Source organism: Haemaphysalis longicornis, unplaced genomic scaffold (assembly GCF_048455015.1).
Source record: "Haemaphysalis longicornis isolate Haplotype H1 unplaced genomic scaffold, Haemaphysalis longicornis Haplotype H1 scaffold_1, whole genome shotgun sequence".
Classification (NCBI taxonomy): domain Eukaryota; kingdom Metazoa; phylum Arthropoda; class Arachnida; order Ixodida; family Ixodidae; genus Haemaphysalis; species Haemaphysalis longicornis.
This window is the reverse complement of record NW_027526203.1, coordinates 413,740,773-413,764,753: the sequence shown is the minus strand read 5'-3', so window position 1 is coordinate 413,764,753 and position 23,981 is coordinate 413,740,773. Positions and strand designations below refer to the sequence as shown.

The window sequence follows — 23,981 nt, the reverse complement described above, 5'->3', positions numbered from 1 at the left end:
TTTATTAACTTGTTTTGTCCCCTCATTCCCTTCACTTCTTCCCGCTATTCTAGCTCACTGTAACCTGGCCGCCTAGCGGCCTAGCGTTGCCAGCCATAGCTCACTTTCTAGCTACAATCCGAATCCAGCGTAATCCATTGGCAGTTGTCTTTATTCTTTCGAACGGCATCGGTTCCTCTCCCAGTTCTGTGGGTCCCTTTAACTCGAGTGTCAGCGCGTTGTCCCTGCGTTGTCGTTTTTTGTAGGGAATACTGAAATAAGTATTTGATAAACTAATCAGAAACGTACTAAGTGCTTTATCTTACAATTTCGCTTCAGAATGTCTACTTTAGACCTAGCAAGGCCGGCTGATAGCTCGGAAAGTGAAGACGACGACTACGTTCCCTCGGGTACGTGAAGCGCAGCGCACGCGCTGTCAAATCCCTGGAACACGCTGGGCTTGTGCCATGCCTCGCGTCGAGAGGAAAAACTCTGGTATTGAGTTAGGCAACGAATTATTTGCCTGAGCGCCTGAGCAGACTTTTTTTTTTTTTTTTCGAAGGAGCTGAGATGGACCACAGCGTTCTATTGAGGGACATTCGTGTTTGTGCAGCATAGCTCCTAAGCTGTCAGTGGCGGTTTGTCTTTCGTACTGATATGCGAGCCCTTGATATTATCGCGTGCTTATTCTAGGTATAATGTTGATGCGTCGTAGAGATTGTATTTGGGCTTACTTTTTTGTAAAGAATGTTTGACGGCCTTTGTCCGATCCGGCGCGGACGTGATGCGCGTGCATGCTCTCGGTGTTCGATTTTGGATTGCGCTGATGTGGCGCAGCGTCTGATCGCTCCTTGTGTACAGTACGAGGCTATGCTTGTTGCTAGCTTAGATAGGTGGCTTCTAGCCGTGCCGTGGAGCGCAACCCCCTGTCTCGATTAATCGAGAAACCACTGAGTAGTTTGCCATCGCACTTTTTAGAAGTCGTTCGCCGCTGATACGTGAGTGACAACTCGCTAGCCCTACAACTCAGAATTCTATTTTGCAGATTCCATATTAAGTTGCTTCGTTAAGCACTACGATTATTTGGCAGTCAGGCAGGTCCTCACCTCAGCTAATTTGTGTGTATGGAGCGAATTTTGTGTCACGTGCTGAATTGTCCTGGTTCAAGTCACATTAATCAGTTCGTAAACTTGTAGTATTCCGTTACTTTGAGAGAACCCACATAGTGGTAAAAATGCGGCATAGTGTTCAGTTTTTCGTGTTTGCGGTTTTTTTTTTTTTTTTCAGCTGAGGAAAGTGATGCATCGGAGGCCGAGAACGAGGCTCATAGCAGCTGTGAAGAAGCCGAGGCGAAAAAACGCAAAAGAAAAGGGAGCAAGTCGAACAAACCCAGGTAAATACTTGGTGGCAACCAGTGACAACTGAGTCCACAGCATTTTAGAGCTCTCTCTGCTGCCCACTTGTGTGTTACAGTATTATGCCAACCACTTAGCAGTGTTGCTACTCTCAACCATTCAGCTCGATTTTTGTTACGGACATTTTTCAGCAGCGATCTGCGTGTCCGCCTTCTGTCAGGTCACCCTGGGCAAAATAAACACCTGGCGCACCTCCCCACCTTGCTGTTTGGAGAGGAGCTGCTAATTTCTAGCACTGCACCCTTTTATACATTCCCACTTTCTGAACAGTTCACAGCGAGTTCATAGGTACACATTAAGAAAAAAAAATTTTGCAAAAGAGAGGGGCAAAGCTTACAAAGGAAAGAAAGGCTGCCCAAGCAGTGAGCACATGGCTACAAGTGTGGGAAGTGAAAGAGATTAGTCTCGGTAATGTGCACCTGCTTCCATGTGAAAGCAACGAGTGACAGGTGGCAGGGAGGAAGTGATTAGGCAACGAGGATGTTTCGGGCAAAACTTTTTGGACAGCGAGGTCTTTCCTGCCCTGACTGCTTAGTTCGCCGTGGCGGCCACTACGAGAATTGGTACTGGAAAAAAGTTCATTGAGCTCAGTAGACTGCGTGGTTTTTCCTTGGGTAGTACTTCAAACCATGCTGTAATTGTGGAGTTGCCTGAAAAATACACCAGCTGTCTAGGCCGTGTGCATGTGACAGCATTTCATGGCGACATCACTCGCATTTTTAACACTGATGACGCTTGGCGATTATGGGGGTATTCCAGTTACTGTGATGGTTGCATCACCAAAATTGGAAGATGCAGCGGTTGTAACCTGCCAACTTTGCCCTCAGAGCGGGCATTCTGTGGGCCGTGCGCACTCTCGCTCACAAAAAGTAACGACCCGCTGCACATACTTTATCACAGCTATCCTCACCTGTGATGAAGTACGAGCTGCAAGCACAATGATGGCTTGTGGGCTTACTTAGATGCTTTCTGTCGGTTGGCTGCGACCCAGATTGCTAGCAAAGCTTCAGAAAAGGGTTTCTACTTCTATAAGTAAAAAGTCGCACAACAGTCTTTGGGCGGTCATGGGTGTTTCAATGTTGAAAGACGCAGGCATGCTAGTGTCACTTGACCATTGCATGGTCTTCCTTGTCAATACAAAATTAATTGATGAATTACTTACCGTCGTATCAAGTATACTCTTATTTCAGACAGTTGTTACTGTGTACACGTCACATAGATTTCAATCAGCAGCTTGAGTTAAAAAATGTATCGGGGCCCTTAAAATAGGCAATGGTGGACAGCTGACACACTTTTGCAGTGGGCCTTTTGAAAAATACTCTTTGTATGTCTTGCCCTGTTATGTTTACAATGTGTGCGTGCCTGACATTTCCAGGAAGCGCAAGGGTGGCCTTCCCTTAGAAGAGGAGGAGGCCGCCGATGAGGCTGCTCCCCAACCTGATTCGACAGTGGACATCGACGAGCTGTCACCCGAAGAGGAGAAGAAAAAGGCCGACCAGCTCTGGGCAGACTTCCTGCGAGACGTGGAGCCTGTTCCGAAAAGGAAAACTGTTCCTCTATTTCACCCGCCCGCCGTGAGCCCTTTTTTTTATTATTATTCCAGTAGACAGTTTTTCGCTGTTTTCATATGTCATACTGCGAAAGATTAACCAGTTATAATGCGAGACCTGCAGTACTGACTGCTTTTTGTGCTTGTTTTGGACAGAGTTGCCTTGCACAGCGTCTGCCAACACATGTGGCACCGGTTAAAATGTGCCTAATAGAGTGAAATAGTTGCACATACTTATGGAAAACAAGAAGGATTCAAACACAAGGCTGCCACGACAGGAGAGGCAGGTGGTTGTAATGCTTGCACATGGAGTTGCCATTGCCAGCTCTCACAACCACCACCCGCCGCAGTGGCTAAGGCGTTGCGCTGCTGAGCACGAGGTCGCGGGTTCGATTCCCGGCCGCGGCGGCCGCTTTTCTGATGGAGGCGAAAAGCGAAAACGCCCGTGTGTCCGAGATTTCGGCGCACGTTAAAGATCCCCAGGTGGTCAAAATTAATCCGGAGCCCTCCACTACGGCGCGCCTCATCGCCTGCGTTGCGTCGGCGCGTTAAACCCTACAATCAATCATCAATCTCACAACCACCTGTAGCTTCAGTATTGTCATCATTGCTTGGGTGGTTATGCGAGTGTTTTATTCTAGCAAGTTCCACATGCGGGCTTTTGTCACGTCTATCACAAGCCTCAAATCTGAACCTTGTCGCTTGTTTGGTGTGCTGACTGGCATTAATGTGAACATAGATTTGTGGCAAACAAACAGATGTTATACCCGTGCTACACGAGCGTTTCGGAGGCCTTCGAGTCGAATGTCATTTGACTCAAATGACACCTTTGAGCTGCTACACGACGTTTTTCAAAGGCATTTGACTAAAATGGCATTTAAGTCAAAGGAGCACGACAACTGACCTTTGAGAGACTCAAAGGCCTTTGAAACACGAACGGTCGTACCCTCAGGCTCAGCTTCTGCTAGCCGTAATAACTAAACCAATTATTTACGAGAAAAACTTTGTGTTTAAAGTGCAAGATCTTCATAATTTTTCACTTGTTCACTTGTTTTTGTTCTCTGTCACTCGCTCTACGATTACGAGGCAACTTGGCGAAAAAAAGACAAAAAGAAACTGGTGGCCTTGTGCATGTTTTGTGCGCGCTTGTAGATAGTCATCAATTTGATCTCTAATAATTTATTTTTTTTCCATTTAACTCTAAAATTACATTTTCGACAAGAACGAAACATGGCAGCAGTGGCGACACCAAAACATGGTGGGCGAATGCGGAAACTTTCAACTGCCTTTGAGAATCGCCGTGTAGATCGGCAAAACTCCTTTCAGTTCGAATGACATTTGAAATTTCGAAGGTAATTCGACTGAAATGTCCTTCCAAACGCTCCTGTAGCACGGGTATTAAATAAAAAGCATTTGGCATCTGAAAATATGGAATTAAGGCCATTTTGTGCTCCTGTAATTTCCCTTTTAATTTCTTGTTTTCATTGTTTCTAATGTGTATTTCCTTCCTTGCTATTGCTTTGCATAGTGCTCAGAGGCAAGCTTCTGAATGAAGCAAATCGGTTGAGCTTTTTCTTTTTTTCATGGCTGCATGTGTAGTTCATTTAGCAGAAGTCTAGAGCCTTAGTTTATTACTGAAGCATGGAAGGAGGAGCACGCCTCGCGAACTACCTGTGTATAGTCACATAGGTTTGCAATAGAGCTAGAGGTTTTCATTCTACATGTTAGCCCGTTGTAAGTAATGTCATCTCAGCCGACATCCCCATACCATGCAAAGAAAGGGAATAAAAATGAAACGGATTGTGTGAATGCATTGCATGTGAAAAATGCGCACAAATAGTAAGCCAAAAGAGCTCGGTACATCATTTAAGCACTTCAAGGCCGGGCCCGCAATGGGGCTTCTTGTGGAACTATAACTGATGCCGAACTCCTCTGGCCTTTGTTCGAGATGTTGAGCTGAGAAAATTCATTTACATCACTTCCCTTGAGCTGAGCAGTAGGCCAATCTTTTGCCTTCATTTGCACTAATTGTGAAAGCATTTGAGGTGGTGAGCAATGTTGTGCAAATTATCTAACACAGTAATGCGTTAAAATGGGCCAAAAATTTCTTTATTGAGCAACAAATCGAGCGTGATGCACCAATATAGCATCGTGTACTGACAGTCAGAAGGATGGGACGCAAGCACATTTTTGATGCTGTACTTGACCTAAATAATGCTATTACCGTAGATTAGCTAACTGTAGGGGCTTAAATTGTGCTGGCTGCACAATGTGCTAATAAACTTGTTCTCAGACTAGCCTCGAGCAACGCCGAATTGAACCAACTACTACCATAGTAACCGAGCCACTATAAATTGGTGAATAGAGCAGGTTTCAAGTGGACAACCATGAAATATGCTTGCTTTCTGTTGGACGTCACAGAAACAAAAATAGTCTCAGCATTTTTTATTGACAACTTTTCTTCGCGCGAGTAAAGTTTTTTTTTTTTTCTGGATTTGCCTTTAAGAAGAATTTATGATACACACCAGACTACTATGAAAGCCATCTAACAGGCCCTTTAAAACTGTAACCTGATAAATAATTTATTCACAATCTTTGCCATCGTTTCAAGGACTCGGTAAAATTATGCAAAAAAATTTGTAAACCTGCCGCGGTGGCTCAATGGATAAAGTGTTGTACTGCTGATCCTGGGTTTGGTCCCAACACTGGTTTCCGTTTTTTTGGTGGAGGAGGAAAATGAGAATTCCCTGTGTCGAGATATTGGTTTGTGTTGAAGATCCCTACAGGGTCTAAATTAACTCGTGGCCATCCACTACAGAGAGCCTGATGGCCCAGGTGTAGCTTTGGTGCGTAAAACCCAAGGATATTTGTAAAAGAGGCCCCTTTTCTTCTTTAAAACGTAAACAGGGTTCGCACAGGTCCTTGAAAACCTTGAAAACCCTTGAATTTAGAAGTGTCAATTTCAAGGCCTGGAAAGTCCTAGAATTTTTAAATGGTCCTTGAAAACCCTTGATTTTTCTTGAGAGAACCAATGGCCCTGTCTTTTCACAAGCATTTAAAGTATTTGTCGTGGATTTTAGGTGTTAAAAATGTAAAGAAATACTGTACAATCAAGTTTCAGTGTATTGGGTGAAATTACGAGTTTAGTGGATTGTCATTATTACGAGGCAAAATTTGGAGCACTCCTCAATAGACTCCATGTCATGATACAATCCAGTGAAAGCCGGCTTCTCTTCTCTACCTTGCATGTTCCATTTAGTCTGTGGACGGCCGCTCATTGCATGGTTGCTGTGCCTCATATGCTCCATCTGCGTTTGCTTTTATGTGCAAATTATGGACGTGTACATAGTTCATCCTGCCTTGCAGCAACACTTGCTGATTTAATTTCGGCTGATACTCTTGCTGACAAAGCAGGAGATGCAGGCAACATTAATGAAGTTTTGAAATCAAACAGCCTCAGCAAAGCACCAAGAAAAAAGAAAAACCTCTAAATACCAACTGTGAAATAAAAAATAACGCTGGGGGAGCATTCACGAACCCGTTAGCGCCTATATAAATGTGCACTAATGTGCTTAGGTATTGGGCAGTAACAAAATTTTGCGTTGCGTTGAAAAAGTTATAAATTATCCCAGATAAAACATTAGATGGGGGCCTTGAAAATGTGTTTTCTGGTCCTTAAAAGTCCTTGAAAACCCTTGAATTTTTGCCTTTGAAGCCCGTACGAACCCTGGTAAAGTTCTATCAAAATAAAATTCAATTTCTTATTATGGCTAGTACAAAGTGGTCTTACCTAAAGTGGACAAAATATAAAAGAACCAAGCAGCAAACCTGCAGCACTTTACTTTGAGCCTCAGGCATGGCTCTCGTCAGTTGCAGTTGTTTCAAAGCATATGTAGCTTCAATAAAGAATTCGTTGCTCATCTAATAGCAATGACAGAGAGGGTACTGTATGCTCCAGTTCTAAGCACCGTAGGTCGGCAGGCTCACTCGCGAGTGCACTCGCACGTCTGGCACTCGCCACTCATGATTGAGCGAGCCCCACCATCGCTTTGGACTGGCGAGTGCGGGCAGCACTCACGGCGAGCCCCACTCGCCACTCGCGAGTGCCGAGTCTCGCTCACCACCCACGAGTGGAGGGTGCACTTGTGCAGGTGCACTCGTCCGATTTGCGAAGCTTACCACGGTGAGCGCCACTTTTGCGCTTGTACTTACTGTTGGCTATTCATCACAGGAGCCGCTCACTGTGATGGTTGTTAATTGTGCGATTGCATTTAGCTTCGGGAATATTTCGTCACTGCACTCCTGCTATGGGGCACCGCGGAATTAACTCTCTCATGGCGTGTTGATGTAGGAATGTGATTTGGATGGACTTCTCGCACCGTAATGCATTGGCACTTCTTTGTGTCACAACTCATGCAGGGACTTCTGCACTCGACAACGAGTGGTGAGTGCGAGCGCGAGTGAGTGCAAGTGCTGATGGCGAGTGGTGAATGTGACCGCGAGTTAGGGCAAGTGGTGAGCGTGAGTGAGTGCGTGAGGAAAAATATATTTTTCTTCGCAAGTGTGAGTGAGTGGCATCCAGTTTTGCCAAGGTATGCTAAGCACCTCCCTTTGTTCTGATCCCGTCGTGTGTTAAATGGGGAGAGAAGCTTGTATTCAAAACATGTGCTCCGTAAGTGACAAGAGCAAAATTAAAATTTTTGGGCTTAGTGTGCCAGGCTTCATGGTGGTTGTTTGATGCATTAAAACGCACATTGTTGATTTTGGTTAATCCACCGTGGCGGGCTTCACAGCTCTTGTTGATTTGGCAATAAGCACCCAAAGTTAATTTTGTGCAAGTTATCTGCCCCTCTTGTCGTGCAATAGATTCAGAGTGGCTGGTGATGCAACAGTAGAGACTTTTTTTTTTTTTACTTGCACTGGCTGCACTGGTGCAAGCAGTGCAGCATATATTCTTTTATTTTTTACTAACTTAGAGCCCCAATAGCACTCTGCGCTAGTTTGCACGACATTGCACAAATCTGCACTGGTTCAGATGAAAAAAAATTCCTCTAGTGTTGCTGTGAAACGTGAACCGAAGCACATACCACTTGTGCTACAACACAAGGGTTAGCCACACCAGTTGCTTGCTGTCCTTACTTTTAATAATGGTGCTGGTAGCACTGGCTGTCTTTCTTCCAGATCGTATATAAACACAAGCGCAAAAACCTGAACAGTGAACAGAAATGATAAAACCCGCTCTATCTGTCTCAGTGTTCATTTGCACAATTTTCATCTTGCCCAGCTGTCTAGGCCTGCCACTGAGAAAACAGTGAATATCACTGAATTTATGAAGTTTACAGCAAATACTATTGGACTTTGCTCTTTGATTCAAGGTTTTCTTTTTCTGGCGAAATTTTGACAAACCTCGTATCATGAGAGATTCACAACTAATTTTCTGGAAACTTTTTTTCACTTTAAACAAATTATTTTCATATGTAAATTGCTGCAGAAATTGAGTACCCAGGTATTTAAGAGATAGCAAAAAGTACAAATATTGCCAGGAACTGCAACTTCAGAAATGCTAAGTTGCAGTGCCATTATGTGGATTGTCGGCCTAACAAGCACCCAACAAATGCATATATTAACAGGCATTAGAAAATGTGGCTGGCGATTACGATACTCGCAATGCGGAATTTGTGCGCGCCTAAATCGAGTCTTAGAAAGCAAACACACATCATTGCTGAGGCAGCATTCACTCGTGGTTTCTCTCAATGGCAGCGATGGGGAGCCTCTGCGTAGGCGGCGCAAAGTGCACCTTCAGAAGGGACCGCGAACTGCGTCTTAGGAAATGAACGTACAGCATCATCACGCGCACGCCTCCCCCTCACCGTTTCTCCAAGCGTCGCACAGACCAGCGTCTCGTGCGGAAGCAACACACCGCCCTCCCCCGAACACTTTCGCCACACTTTCCGCCACAGTTTTCTTTCTGTCGTTGCTCACTCAGTTACAACACTGTCACCATGCCCGTGGCCGCAGCGAGCAAAGTGCGCACTAAAACAAGCATTTAACAGTTAAAATGAATGAGAGCAAGACACAGGAGCATGAATGGTAGCTGTTCTAACAGTATGTAAGGACTACTCTTCCACTTCAGGAGAGTTCTACTAGCAGCACGTAGGACATTTAGGAAGCCAGCAATAGGCAGAATAAGGCTTCATTTTTCTTAGTACGGCTGCCACTTTTCTTTTTCAGGTGCCGAACGATCTTCCGTCTTCGTCTGGCACCAGCTCCCAGGCTGGGCCTCCCGCTGAGAAAAAAGTGAAAGTCATCGAAGAAATGCAGTTTGCAGGGGAGATCGTCAAGTGAGGACTGCCCTTTTGGCATTTTGCTTTGCCCCTTAACGTCAGCTTGCAGTCTTTCGTCACAACATTTTCTGCTTTCAAAATATGTCATTAGCAGAGCTCCTTCTTCGAAGTCTGAGGCTTTTTATTACAAAGATTTATTATAAGAATTTTAATATTTTAGAAAGAAACGTGGCACATTCTTCTGAAAATGGGTTGCCAAGTGGCGATTCGCACAACTTGACACAGCTCAAACACAAAATAAATTAAGAAAGAAGAGCAGGGCTGCAACAGCCATGCACTGTGGCACTACGAAAATGTCCATCAAGTTCGCCAAGAGTGAATATTCTCACTTGTTCCGTTTCGCTTTCTGCTGCACAAATGAATCTGGTTTGATGGGGTCTAGTTATTGCTCAAATGTGCAATTTTTAAACTGGCTTGAATTAACATGATTTCACTGCAGTAGTTAATCCGTTTACCTGGTTTATTTTGGGTGCCAGAAAAGCCAATATAAAGATCTTGCGCATTTTGTATTGCGTGGTTAAATATTGAAGAATGGGCGAACAAGCATGGAACGTAACGTCCGACATTTGGCAACAAGTTCATCCAGTTGGAGCCGTAGCATAAAACTGATTCAGCATTCGCTGATCAAGTGAGACAATAAGCATTTCACAACACGTACTGGTTTGCAGAGCACAATGAGGCAGGGTAGACACATTTGTAAGCACCCAAAACATGAAATGCTTAGCTTGAATAGGTGGCAAGCATGCTGCCTTCTATTTACATCATACTATCGCTTGGTTTAGTAGCAGTTGAAGCAGAAGTGGAGTCGTCAGATGGCATTCTTTGCAAGCAGTGGTGGTGTTGTTCCTACCAATCCAATGCTTTATCTGAGGCACGTGGTCAGCACTGCTGCATTTGCTGATGTCTGGTTTGGGGCCCTTTTACTACTGCGCGAACTTTTGAATTTCAGCAGCATAAGTGATGTGCAGCGGCTGTTGACATTGCAGGGTGGAGAAGGAAGTTCCGGCCGACTCTAAGGAAGCCGCCGCTCAGAGCAAGCCACCTGGGCCAGCTGGGTATGTGGCGTCATCTGCACACGGATTCTGTCTGCTGTTACTGTGTCCAAATTTTTTTTTACCAACACTTTATGCTTGCTTGCATGCATGTTATTCATTTTGTTTTCCCTTCAGTGTGATGTTAGGTTGCTTAGACACAGATTGGCAACCTTGTACTCAGAAATCAATACTACAATTGCGAGAAGCATAAAATTCTCCCAATAGTCAACTTCACAAGAAAAACTGGGATGGCTCACAATAGTGGGACAAGAGTCTCACATTTTATTTTCGTTGTTAAACTCACTGAAAATTAGTATGGAGGTAAATTATTATATGGAGTAAAGAATGGAACAACACAGCGGAGTTAAAGGGACGTCTAAAATCTGCAAACATATTTCAAGTCTCTCACCTGAGGACGAAGTTTGGAAAGATACCTTATGCTAAATTTTGGGATTTCTTGTTGGGCTTCATGGCAATCTTTTTTTATGATTTGATTCACCATAAATAAATGGCAGAGTTTACAAGAAAAAGTCCTTGTAATTATAATTAGCCCACTTTTTACCTAATAAAAAATTTCAGGTTTATTAAAAAAAAAAGGCTTAGCCTCCAGTTTGATGGTTGCTGAAAAACTGGTACAAAGTTTGTTAAGGTGGTTGATGGAAATGTTACTGAAACTAGAACCCCTGTTAAATGTGCCTATTTAGTGCACTTTCACGGAGTGCACTCGGCTAAAATGTCATTCTGAAGCGGCTAAATGGCAAATTCAAACTACACTTTCCAAGGTATGCACTTTAAGCAGAGTGTGTTCCCGGAACACACTTTACCTGCATTACCCAGATTGGCTGTTTCGTTAGAAGGGGCCTGATAATCAAGAAAAAAAAATAAGATGAAAAAGTGACTATTTAGTTCACACCAAGTTATGTTAAATGTTATGATTATATTGTTCATTTATTTTCACGAAAGAGACGCAGTGACGAAAAACAAAATACTGTCGTGCCCAACTAGGGTGCCTCGATGCCAGTGCCGCCGTACAGGGTGGAGACGCCCTTTGATTGGTCCCGTGCCGCCGCTATTGGATCAAAGGGCTCAGCGCGCTGTTCTTTTCGTTTCCCGCAAGACCCAGCAATGTGAAACACATGATTCAAACTTCGCTAGTAAACTGCGTTGCCGCGTTAATTGTAGCGCGGTTGTGATACAATGACTTGCTGCGGCGGCAACAGAGTGATTTAAAATGGTGACGTCCACACATGCATGTCTCCACCCTGTACGGCGGACGCGCATGAATTGAGGCACCCTATGCCTAACGATGTTCCAGCAACGCCTGGTGGGGTGTTCCTTCATGGCGGCCATTCTCTGTGGCATTCACGCATGTGGATTGTTTTGGCCATCATGGTTGCGGCTTTATGGTTGTGTTCCTGTTTCAGCCTTTTCTGTTATAATCCACGCTCTCTGATAATTTTCCCTCAATAGTAATGCTGTTGCGGTTCGCTGAGCAGCAAACAGTGATATGACCGCCGGTGTTCAGTCGCCGTCCCGGTGGTGTTTCTTGTGGACTTGAGAGGTGTCGATTGCAGTGTTGAACAATGTAAACACAACAAAGTGTTTACATCTATGCCGGCTATCATCATTAACATCATGGCAAAGGGCACTTTATTTAGTCGTTCAAAGTAAATCTCTAGGATGTAGCTTGCTTTTTGCTCAACACAAGCATACCTATTTGCTGAAATTAGTTGATGGGGAAATTATGAAACCCTTTGTGTATGGATGGCACTTGACAGGGTAAAAATTTGCCCGCCTTCAAAATTGAGATGTGAAGACTGAGGACGGAGTGGAACTGGTTATTTTCACTACCTTTAACTCTGCTTTTCTTAAGTCTGCCCCCTTAAGAGAAATATTGTTAAAAAGTGAAGCTTTCTCCATGCAAACTGATGAATCCACCCTCATTAAGTCCGAAATCCTAGCTGCTAAAGTCCAAAGCCAACACTCGCACTACGAACCCAAAGGAAATGTTGTGTGCCCCGAATGCCATGGCAGCGCAATCGGATAGACACTGGTTTTAAAGCGCGAGGGACCCAGGTTCACTTCCGACCACAGGAAGTGTTTCTTTCCCTGGATTTTGTCTTTTTGATTTCCATGTGGCGGCAGTCTTGTTTTCTGTTGTGCTGAATTTGGGGGCTTCAGTTATCATTCTTTTTTTTTTTTTTTCCTCTCGTTGTTTTATTATTTCTTTCCAACCTCCCCAACCCATGTGTGCATTTGCATTCCAGTCTTGTAATGAGGCAGCCTGGAAGGGTGAGATGGAAAGGCTTTTGCACGCTATGGGTGCCTAAATTCATTGTTAGGTTTATTTTTTCCGCTTCAAAATTAACCTATTTGGCTGTAATACTCATGGAAATTCCTACGTGGCCTTTTTCTAGCAACTTTTTTTCTTTCCAATTGGCTAACCCTGTACCCCTCGGGCCTTTGGGTTCGACCAGTAGTTTGGTTGCTGGTTTTATGGCGTGAAGGTCCTGGTTTCGACTCCCGGGACCTTGCTAACCACGTTTTTTTTCCTTGAGGCACGCACTTCCAACACCTGCTCCTGGGCTTCTTCCCTCCTGGCCACTTTCCCACACACTTCTTGCCTAGCATTTTCCCCCACTCCACTTTGCCGATGAAGATGGTTATTTGACGATCTGCACGGACAGAGCTAGCGCTTAAACAGCTCCGCTTTCAAAACTCAACTACCCCACTGTCGAAATGACAACGATGGGGGAAAGCACACAAGGTATTTACTACCGGGATGGTTTACCGCACTGAGATTGTGCTCCCTAGTGCTTTACTGATATAGGCACTTCATGGCTTTCCCTAGCAATTGACATCATCGTCGTTATACTACCGAGGGGTGAACTTTCTGCAATTTCGCACATCTCTGCAGCCCTCTCCAAATCCCAACTACTTTGACCGTGCCGGAATGACACAGTTGGATAGGCGGCTTCATAGCGCGGGGGACCCAGGTTCGATTCCAACCACGGGAATGATTTTATTAAAAGTAGAGCGGTTCAGGCTGAGCTTTGTCTGTCACGTCAAAAAACCTTGAAGCCTCAAGAAAAATGTTGGGAGATCCTGGGAATCAAAGCCGGGACCTTTGTGCCGTTGAACCGGCGACTTAACCACTGGGCCACCCCAAAGGCCGGAGGGGTACAAGGTTAGCAGCGGCGGGCAACAATAACATGTGCAGCCAATTGGAAAGAAAAAAAAAAAGCTTCCCATGTTCGGCAGCAAACCTGGGTCCCTTGCGTTATGAAACTGGTGTCTATTGAGCTATCATCGCATTCCAGGCACACAGCATTTCTTTTGGGTTTGTAGCGTGGGTGTTGGCTTTGGACTTAGCCGCAGGTTCTAGTGCGTGCTAATGCAGTCCACTTCCGGGGAGATGTGAAAGGCTGCGGACGAAACGATCCGGGCCTGCCAGTCACCAGTCATGGTGAACTTTTAGTGGCAAGTTCGGAAATAAATGTTATGTGCCACAGCCGGGTCTCCAGCGAAGATAGAGAGGGGCCGCCAGCTCTGCGGTTTCTCCAGCCTTGCACCACTAATGCAAGCTGCGCCAATTTTTTTTTTTTTTTTCTTCCCTTCACTCATGATCATAATGATTGTCATTGTCAGAGAAAGTTGGCTTTCCTGCAGTGCGTTTTCTGTGGACTACAGACATCGGTAAGAGGCTGAAAGCTTTGCTTTAAAACAGAAATAAAAGGAAAACTAGAAAGTCAAGTTAGCGCACTGTTGCTCATTGACATCCATGACTGTGGTGCCACTCGTCCACCGCAGCTATAAATGTCTTATGTCCTTGCACAACTTTTGCAAGTAGATTGGCTCCAGGTGATTCACATAATGTGGAATGAGTTACAAGGAAAGTTACAATGTGCTTTGCTAAATGGTATGACTGGTTTTGATTTCATCTGCCCATATTCATGTCGTCATCACGCAATGCAAGCATTCCATAATTCTCTATCACTGATCTACAGATAGTAATGTGCCGACAAGGAAGCATGTGTCGGGAGGCAGGTCTGCCACTGCAGTATTATTGATAGCAGAACGATTGTGCTTTTTTTGTGCTGTCAGCACAACCTCCTCCAGTTTCTTTTATTTTCCTTGCTACTGATTGAAAGATAGCCGCACCCCCCTGCGGCTTAATAAGTAATCGTATATTAACGCTCACTCGCCTGTCGGCAGGCACAACTAAGCCTACATTCTTCTCAGCATGGTTTTTGCAATATGTTACCGCCTGACACGCAGGAAGGGGTATGCTTGGTGCTTTCTAATACAAGTCGTAGTTACTTTCCGATATTGATAGATATAGTATTTACCTTGCTTTTACGTTGTACGGAGCTTTCGCCAGTCCTTACATGAACACTTCCGTCCATTGTCGCAGTGTTGTGATGGTGCTGAGCAGACGACCCACTACACCAAGGTAGCGAATTGGGTGCTGCATTCCGATGCCGTGTGTCCCTGTTTCGCTCTTAACTGGCGGACAAAGCAAAGCAGATCTGGCAGGGAAAATTAACACCATTGCACATGTGTGGTCAAAACAATGCCATTCTTGTACCAAATCAGATTTGAGCTGTTGTCAGAGTGATAATATTATAATTTAAATATGCACTCTTGGAACTGGATACCTGGCTGGCTTGGAAAAACAGTTGCTCTCTTTTGAGGAAATGGCGATTTAAAAAAAAAATTTGCGGCAATCAATTGTTTTTCTTTTAAGAGCTACGTCTCCTCCTTAAAGGGACACTGAAGTGAATTTGTCAAGCTCCCGTTTTTGCTAGCACTGCGTAGACTGGCTCAAATTAGCACACTTTTCATCGTTTATCCGGTTGAAAAATCGGTAATTATTTTACAAAGCGCGAAACAAGAAAAACTACCATGCGCGGTTTGCGGCGGCCGCACCAACTAAAGCTGTGACGTTAGGAGGAGCGGGCACCGTGATTGGACGATGCCCAAGGTGAGCAACCAAACAAGTTTCGGTTTCGGTTCTGTAAAACACAACCGGTGGCGTTGTTGGATGGGCATTCTCAATAACTCAGTAATCATCGTACCGCGCTTCTGCCATGTTGTCAGCTGTAAAAATGCATAAAGATAAGCCTTCCAGGACGGCTTTGAATCGTAGCATTCACTAGCCGAGACCTACGCAGTACATGAACGCCCTCCGCGTACCCGCAGACGCCCAAATGTCGTGCGCTTTTCCCCCATATTTGGAGCTTGCCTCCCTCATGCTTGTATCGTAAAAAGCGTGTTCGCACCAGGCCAACGGTCTGTTCATTCTGGCCTGTGCCCACTGCCTGCAAGCAGTCGGTGCTTATGGCAACAGCACGCCAACGAGAACTCGCTAGCGCGCCAGTGCCAGCCTGCGCGCGTTCTGTGAACTAGTTCGTGGAGCCGTGAACGTTGCGGGCCAAAAAAAAGGTGAACTCAATGTAGAAAACATCGGCGGAAAACGAAACAGTTGACTTACAAAAAAAAAAAAAAAAAAAAAAAAACAAGCACATACCCGCGGGGATTCGAACTCGTGACTCGCAAAAAAACTTGCGGTTACATACCCAGCACCCAAGGCCACTCGGCCACGAGCCGGGCTCCGCTGGTCTTGGTAATATAAGGTATATGTTGTACAACCAGTTTACAGTTTTATTTAGTTTTGGCATTTCAAGCAGCTTAGGTGACTATTTGTTGTATTGCGCTCGTGCAGTAAGCGTCGCCCGAGTTTCCACGATAGCTCACGTCTAGCAATTGCATTTCGTAGACGGAAAAGCGTTCGCAGATGCGTAGTCGTGCTGCTGACCGCTGTGCTTGTTCGCCCAGCGCAAAAATGTGCTTCCCGCACCCTAGTTTTACGCTGTACGGTAAAAATATCAGTTGATTTTATTTCCTTAGTACCTATATTGACTTCGCTGACTCTTCTCCCGCCTTCAAGAGGCCTTATATTTTCCTACTGGCGTACCAGTCAGCGAAGCGTCGCATGTGCGCTTGTGCAGCGCTTGTGTGAAGCGACCTTGACTTGGAGCTAGATACAGTGTACAAACTAACGAAGTAAAGCAAGGCACATTCTTCCATTCACAAACGTGTCCTTGCTTCGTTTCACCTGAGCGAACGAATTGCGACGACCCGTCGGCGGCCGGCGGACGAAACGCTGGGCCGACTTCTGTCTGAAGGCCGGGGAGCCGTGCAGTAGCGCAGCCAATTGCGAACTCGGCTCCTCTCGACGTCACACGAAAACGCCGCAGAAAATGGGCGAGCGTAAAGAGAGGAGGACAGCATTTTCGAATTAATTTTTCTACTAAATAAAATCGCGTAAACGCGCCCAGGGTGGTCGAAACATGGTCTGGGGACACCGGACTACAATTTGCGCAAGTAATCCCGCAATGTTTACATATCACTTCAGTGTCCCTTTAAGGTCAGAGCTAACGTGAGGCTATGGAGTTAAGTGATGGAGGTTAAATTGGCACGAGTCTTGCTTTCATCAGTGTGTTAACCATTTTGCATGTTTTCCATGCAAGCATTTGAGCATTTAACCATTGAGCAAGTACTAATAAAAAACGTGCATGCCGGGGAAATGATGATGAGGTGACTTTCTCTTTACAGAAAGCCACGACGTGGCGTTGAGGGCCTCCTAAACGAACTGTTCAACAAGAAGAAAAAACTCAGCACTCTGGTCAGTGTTTAACCCCTTTCGTTTCTGTGTACTGTTAACATCCTAACAAATTCAAAATGCACCTTCTGCTTCTAGTGTTAACATGCTTGTTTTAACAGTATTTTGGAAATGTCACGTGTGCTTTCCATTGGAACAGAACTCATGGGGGATAAATAAATTTGTGCTCATTTGTACAGGTGTTGGATTTCAAAAGGGTCTTAGAATGCGTTTTTTTCATAGCAATAAAATGGCATCTGGGCCACATGTAACTTTTCTTACATTCAATGGAAAGCTCAGTTTTACTGCTAAGTTTGCAACCATTTTCCTTAGCTTATTTTGAGTCCCTGCCATCATTATGCCATGCTTACCACGTTTACTCATCACTGAGCAGAGATTCCTGCTATTGAACATTCACATTTTTGTGCACTTCCAGTAAAGGGAAGCATCAACTTTATAATCGTCTCACCATTGGCCGAGTTTATTGACGTTAAAATTTTTGATTAGCATTGCATGCATCAGTGCTCATTTAGGTTTATTTTTTTTGTCTTGTCGCTTTTCTTGTTACAAGACGTTTACACGGCTTGTCAAAATGTGTGTATCCTGCTTGTGTGCCAATCGACTGCCCTGTATCTTCCACAAAGACCTCACGTTGTGACTAAGAAGGCAGTCTAAAAAGATTTGAACACTGTGAACTGCTGCATTTGCATCCTTGGATTTTTTATTACTTTTAAAACTTGTTTGCTGAAAACTGAACACAAAGCTGCTGCAAGCACTGCTACTGTGCAGCAGGCTCTAGTGTAGGACAAGCGACAATCCTTGTATGTTTTTGTGGGCGACATTTTGCTGCCTGTGCTTATAGAAGAAATTGAGGCAACAGAACCAATCAGACTGGCTACAAAATGTTTTTGAAGCCAAACGTGATGCCGATACTGTATCTTAATGGCTGGTGCGGCTTGCGGTGGAGGGTCTTTCACAATTGCTGCAAGCATCAAATCATAATAATTATGGGAGGGCTACTGTTTGCTGATGTGTGCACCATCACAAACCAGCACAGCACCACCTTCCAGGCTGCTGCAAACGCCTTGGAACAGAAGTGTGCATAGAAGTGTGCCAGTGGCACTTTCATTTCATCCACCGATCGTGCTTCACAAGGGTCGTCGGACAACATGGGCCAGGCAGGAATTGCGTAGAGTAACCGAGCTTCTTAATGCATTGTTTCTACAGGGGCTTCGCTGGGACTCAACTAGTCAGTCTTAAAACCCGGGTTGTCATTACACCTGTGGACTGCGGTTCCACTGCATTTGAAACAGCCTGTGCTTCTGTGGTTATATTTGCAAACCAAACACTAATAATGCTAATAATAAAATGATTAGCTCATCTATACAGTTCTTTTTCTCCTGTTCATTGAAATGCCTTGACTTGTGTACATAAAATCTGTTGCAACTGGTGCCTGCAAGCTGTCTTGATCACTGTGCAGGAGAAGTCGAAACTGGATTGGGAAAACTACAAGAAGGCCCATGGAATTGCTGAGGACCTGCAAAACCACAACCGAGGAAAGGATGGGTAGGTGGAGCACTGGCACTCACTTGTTTGAATTCCCTTGTAATCAACAAGGTTTTCTTATGGCTAGGTAAAAGTTCTACTTGAAGTTTAGAATGTCACCTGTAACACTTGCAGTAGGTGGTATTCTAAGATTCAGGCAGAACTTTTACCTTGCCATAAAAAAAAAACATTAAATACTACCTGTAAAACTTGCAATAGCCACTCTGTTGGGCGCTCTTTGGCCTTGCACTGTAAAAATCCAACCATCACAAAAACTTTCAATGAGTGAACAATGCACCCAAACATTTCGTTGGAATTTCGCAACGGCACCTGACTTCTCGCCATAGCCGATGCGCTTGCTCGAAGTACTGACACTTTTTTTTTTTTTTTTTTCGCTGCTATGGGTGCCTTCCAGCCCACAAGTTATAGAATTGCCCATTACCTGGTCAATCGCAATGTAAATAATTGTTTACAGCCTCGTTTATCCGTGTCAATTTTGGTTCCGATAAAGCAAACACCCTGGCGGTCGTTAAGACTGGAGGGCGCACTAGACGCCACCGTGCTCGGCGCACCATGGTCGGTCTGGACACACGTGCATGCGTTTAGACTGGCTGGAGTCGCACGCGACCGGTCAGCATGGTGTTAGTCCCAAAACTGTGACGTCGTGCACAAGGCGAAGCAGTGCGTGCCAACAGCAGCCAGCGTTCCGGCTACATTGCGGGAGCCCTTAGGTCGGCATTGGGGCCAGGTGCACATGGCATCTTATTGATGCTGATGTTGAAAGGATGTCCATCCCGAGCTATCTCGCGCATTGCAAAGATTAAAATTGATTTAAAATATGTTTTACTGAACGGTTACGGTGGGAACTTTGTGGGAGTTATCTCCACGTACAAACGAAGCTTTTACATGGTTACCTCAGCTTTGAAATTTCATGTCAGTACTCCTTTAGCAGTATCAGTTGAGCATGCCCGAATGTGTTATTTAATGAGACCACTTTCCTTGGAATGCAGCTAGCATCACAGGCAGAAGCAGTGCATCAAAATTGATGCTGAAACGTAATTGCTAGTTCTATATGCAGCAAGATAGAGTGAATAAAAATGCAAAGAAATTCAACAGAGTAAAAGCAATGCAGATGCTTAGAAGCAAGAATTTGGCTTTTAAAGGGGCCATGAAGACAGAATGAAAGTTTGGTTCGTTCGAAAGATTGCTCATTTGAATAACACTGACACCACTTTTTACGAAAACTTCACTTAAGTAAGGTATATGATGAGGAAAACAGAACAGGCATGGGACACCCTAGCTACGTTTCTGCGCTGAACATATGAAGTATTGAAGTACAGAATGAAGTACAGAATGCTATTTGCACTTAAATTTAGCACACATCCTTTTTATAGCAGTAAAAGTGGTGAGGAAAACAATAGAAGTTCCGAACAAACACAAACATAGAAGCACCAGTGCATACGGCGCGCACTATGCCGGCCAAAACGGCCCAGCCATCGCGCGCATTGTGCCTGTCTGATACGACACTGGCCAACTAGCATGAGAGACCCTCTTGGTCAAGCATACCTAATCTTTCGCTTACAAATCTTTCAATCAAAACAAAAGTAAGCCAGGTACAAATGCAGACTGCAGTCACCGAGCGGTATTGTGGCACCACCTATGAATGTAGACAGTAAGCAGACACCTTTCACCATTTGCAGAAAGAAGCCTTAGTCAACATGCTAACTTCCATATCAGGTACCTTCCCTGAACACGTTTTTGCTGATGCCACGAAGCTTAGATTTAGTGGGAAAATTAAAATTTTGGCTTAAAATGATTAATTTCTCAGTGAATAAAGTATCGTTTGCTGCCAAACAAGCGCTGGGGGCACTATAAAGCACCAAATCTTTCAAATAAAATGAACTTGTATTTTGTCTTAATGCCCACTTGTGCTCAAGTTTGTTTACGATGGGTGCCTTATTTACACCACCTCCCCACGTGGGCACCTTATGGTAAGGGGCAACACCATGGGTCTGAGCTATGCTCAACTATAGTGGCAAGTTTTAAGATGAAGGGTAGAAACATTGAACGGTGGTAACCTGTCTTCGTCAAGCTCTGGCTGATGGGCTCGATATATCCAGGAGGCAGAGTGGTCCGGGATCTTGCAAAGTGTGAGGATTAAGCTCAGTGGTCTGACAGCGTCTTTTGCTCTATGCCCTACGATGTTTTTTTGAAGATGCTTGCACGGCCTATTTCTAGCCTTGTGAAAAATCAAAACTTTGTCAGTGAACTGCGCCTTCTGTGTTGCTGTGTGTTTTAGTATTCAGCAGTGACTGTATTTCGTGGTGTTGTGTGCAGATACCTGGAGAAGCAAGCATTCCTGCAGCGAACTGACATGCGGCAGTTTGAGATTGAGAAAAACCTGCGGGCCAAGACCAGACCCTCCCAGTTCCACTGAGCAAGACCTGTTGATGTACATTTTTTTTTTTAGCCACAACCTCTTCTTGTCCTGTAATAAAGTTCCTTCACTTGTCCTGTCCCCATGGTCCTCTTCTACCCAAAGACGTGCCCTTGTTGAGCCACATGCTTTAAGCACTACAGGTGACACCAGAACCTCTCTGGCTCTCTGAGACTTTGGGGGGCTTTCTAGCCGTGCAGAGCTGAGCTGTGCCATGACTGCCCATGTGAGAGGCACTATTCATTGCACGGTCAGCATGTGGCTGTCGCTTTAGTGCATGTTGCTGATAAACACAAGGGGCGGTAAGTTTCTTGAACATGACTCGCTAAGTATGTGTGGATGTGCTGGGAAAGGAAAGGCTGTGTAGAAATTTGTGCATTTGCTTAATTGCTCAAGAGTTTCTCAGCAGCATGTGTGTAGTGGTACTAAATTCTATAGGTGCTCCTTTGATGGCAATATTTGTCCTGTTTAGTTGCTTCTAAAGAAATTACGACAGCTCGGTAGAAACTGCTCTATCAAAAGAGTAAAAGTGCTTTTTCAGTACCCTGCAAGAAAATTGTCGACCAAGCTTCTGTAAGGCTGCGAAAGGGGATGCAACGTTAGGCCGTGTTGAGGCGGAGCCGTAAATCGGCCCCCGCCTACTGCAGGATCTTTGTCAATAAAGTCTTTTCCAATCCAATCCAAATCCTTCTGATGGATAGCACAATTCTGCAGTAGGTGAACTGCCAAGGGCAGATAACGCTACACCATGCCAGCTATCTAGCAAGGATTTAAGCAGCAGTAATACAACTGTTTGCAGCATGCCAGGGAGTTAAAAAGGAGCATCTGACGCCAAGCCCACACTGCAGCGTCAAAATTGTGTGGTCAACGCGTGGAACGCAGCTTGCATGCAGTGGCCTGTGGAATCTTGGAAGCATTCACTGCGCTTCATTTATGTGTTTTCTATCGTGTTCTACGAATTTACCATGCACTCCAACTACGCCACTGTCTACTTGACTGAGGTCAAGGAAGTTGGCCGTTTCACCATCGCGAAACGTCAAAGCAGGGTCAGATACTTTATTGCAGCCCAAGTTTTTCGTGCGTGTAAACCAATTGTCCATAACTTGCAGCATTTCCCGACTTGCAAGGAGGCCGCAAAGGTATTTCACACCTGCCTTTTCTTGAAGAAAAAAAGTCGCACACAACACACTCGGGCCGCGTTTTCAGTCTTGTACTCGGGAAAGCGTCTCCGCACCCCGCTGGTACTGAGAGTCTTCCGCAAGAGGACTAGATGGGCCATCCCTCCAAAGCAGATGTCAGTCGGCTGCCTGGCCAAGGCGATGTCACTTGATTTTGATGAACTGGTGGTCCAGGTCGTAGATGCCGACAGCTTGCTTGCCTTCCTCGTCGTAGTCGCCCCACTCATTCCCCTCGAACTTCACCTCGTCGAAGGTGGTCCCGCTTCCTTCAGCTTTGGCGGTGAAGCCGTCTCGCGCGTCGAAGGCAATAGGCGTCACACCACGACATTCGAAGACGACAACAGTGTCAAAGTCCGAAGCCTTGTCAGACTCGTAGGCCCGCAGCTTGTCATTCAGCACATCCATGCTGTTCTCGCGGCTACACAGCTTGCACTTGATCACCAGGTTGGCCTCTCCACGGCTTCCCTTCAGTGGCGCTCGATTGGCAGCCTCCAAGGTTTGCCAAGTTGTCGTTTCTTCGCCGCAATTCATGCATTTCAGTTTGAGATGCCAGACGCAGTCTTCGGTCGGTTGGAAAGACGCGATGTTCTCCAGGTTGGCGCGAAGCTGCAAGCCGATCTTGACCATTGCGAGTTTGTTCAGATTAATCGAACCTTGCCTTGAACGGACCTCGCTGGGGAGCGTCCCTTTGAAGTACACCGAGTGTTCGAAGCCTTGGAACGCACGCCGGCCTTTTTCGAACGCCGCTTGTGGCTGCCTCGTAGCTGCCTGTTTTCACACTCTGTGTCAGCGGTGTCAGCCCGAGCGCGTCAGCGGGTGATGATGATGATCATGGACGGAGTAAATTAGACGATCCATAAAAAAAATAGTAGCATTTCAAATCTTGGCTGCGGTATAGTGCCTAGAATATACTGTATTCTCGTCAGCGTCGCTAAATAGGTGCGCCCGCTTCAGCAACAGCAGGCGTTGGCCTCATAGAGTTTCTCACTAACTCCCTCACAATAAGAACAGATTAAAAGGCAAAGGCTGCTGCACCCCGGGGATCCTTTCCCCCGGGGTGCTCCAGCCTCGCCCGATCGGAGCTGGCTGGAGCGCCCCACGGAAGTGACGTCACCTGTTTTTTGTTATTATTTCTTGGATTTGGTCGTCGTTGTTGATCGCCGAAACTAGTACGAAGTACCATGCCGGCCGTGCAAAGCGGCCGTGCCGGCACTCATGTTTAGGTCGGCTGTGCTTTTCATTGTTTACGATGAAAAGCACGCGCTTTTTGTACGCGCCGTAAGCGCAGGCTGACAACTCCTCCTTGGTACATCGGCTGTCGTTCGGTGTTGTATTATCTACGGCGCACCTGCGGGCAAGGCAAAACCACTCCGAGTGGAGAATTCGGAATTTCGGAGGATTGTGTTGCACGTTTAAATTCGCCGGCTTTTGTAACCGCACTTCTTTCTTTCTTTTTATTTTGGAAGGTGTGTGCGCGCCCCATATCACGCCATCAGGCTTGATCTGCTGTGGCTCGAAGAATGGGTCTGTGTCCTCAAACGTGGGCACTGGCTGAAGACTCTGCCGGCAAAGGTCTAAATAGTGTTGCACGAAGGCTGATTGCGCTCCCATTTAGATCATAGAATCTGTGGCTTTTGTGGGGAGAAGAATAGGCCGAAGGAATACCTTTGAAGGCCCTCATTTGACAAGAGTTCTCTTGGGTCTAGATTACTGGTGCCCAGTGCACTTGATCTTCCACTCTGGTGCACTGTAGTACGCGCCGCTGAACACCAGCGTTTTTGTCCGTATAGTTTTGGCGCAGCAGCCTGAAATGTTTTGAAACCTCGCCATACTTTC

At 45.5% G+C, this 23,981-nt stretch overlaps 2 protein-coding genes across 3 annotated transcripts; one reads left to right on the top strand and one right to left on the bottom strand.

Moving 5' to 3' along the window:
• Window positions 1-119: 119 nt before the first annotated feature.
• On the top strand, window positions 120-21,048 carry LOC144155547 (craniofacial development protein 1-like). Of its 2 annotated transcripts, XM_077687061.1 has the most exons (9): window positions 120-188; window positions 319-389; window positions 1,267-1,372; window positions 2,770-2,968; window positions 9,175-9,284; window positions 10,274-10,342; window positions 16,940-17,009; window positions 18,466-18,551; window positions 20,868-21,048. In XM_077687061.1, the coding sequence occupies exons 2-9, from the start codon at window positions 320-322 to the stop codon at window positions 20,965-20,967; spliced, it is 810 nt and encodes a 269-aa protein (XP_077543187.1). In that variant the 5' UTR covers window positions 120-188; window position 319; the 3' UTR covers window positions 20,968-21,048. The 2 variants fall into 2 exon arrangements, with proteins under 2 accessions (XP_077543187.1, XP_077543186.1); XM_077687060.1 differs by having other exon boundaries at window positions 136-389.
• A 955-nt stretch (window positions 21,049-22,003) lies between these two features.
• Window positions 22,004-22,976, bottom strand: LOC144155549 (CXXC motif containing zinc binding protein). The gene has a single exon (XM_077687066.1). It carries the CDS (start codon window positions 22,770-22,772, stop codon window positions 22,290-22,292), a length of 483 nt encoding a protein of 160 aa, XP_077543192.1. The 5' UTR covers window positions 22,773-22,976; the 3' UTR covers window positions 22,004-22,289.
• Between the last annotated feature and the right edge of the window lie 1,005 nt (window positions 22,977-23,981).

Bases quoted from the DNA above. Each gene is read 5' to 3' on its own strand.
- LOC144155547 (XM_077687061.1), top strand. From the start codon at position 320: ATGTCTACTTTAGACCTAGCAAGGCCGGCTGATAGCTCGGAAAGTGAA. The intron at 1,373-2,769 runs GTAAATACTTGG...TGACATTTCCAG, and splicing joins AGCAAGTCGAACAAACCCAG to GAAGCGCAAGGGTGGCCTTC. The intron at 10,343-16,939 runs GTATGTGGCGTC...TTCTCTTTACAG, and splicing joins AAGCCACCTGGGCCAGCTGG to AAAGCCACGACGTGGCGTTG.
- LOC144155549 (XM_077687066.1), bottom strand. From the start codon at position 22,772: ATGGTCAAGATCGGCTTGCAGCTTCGCGCCAACCTGGAGAACATCGCG.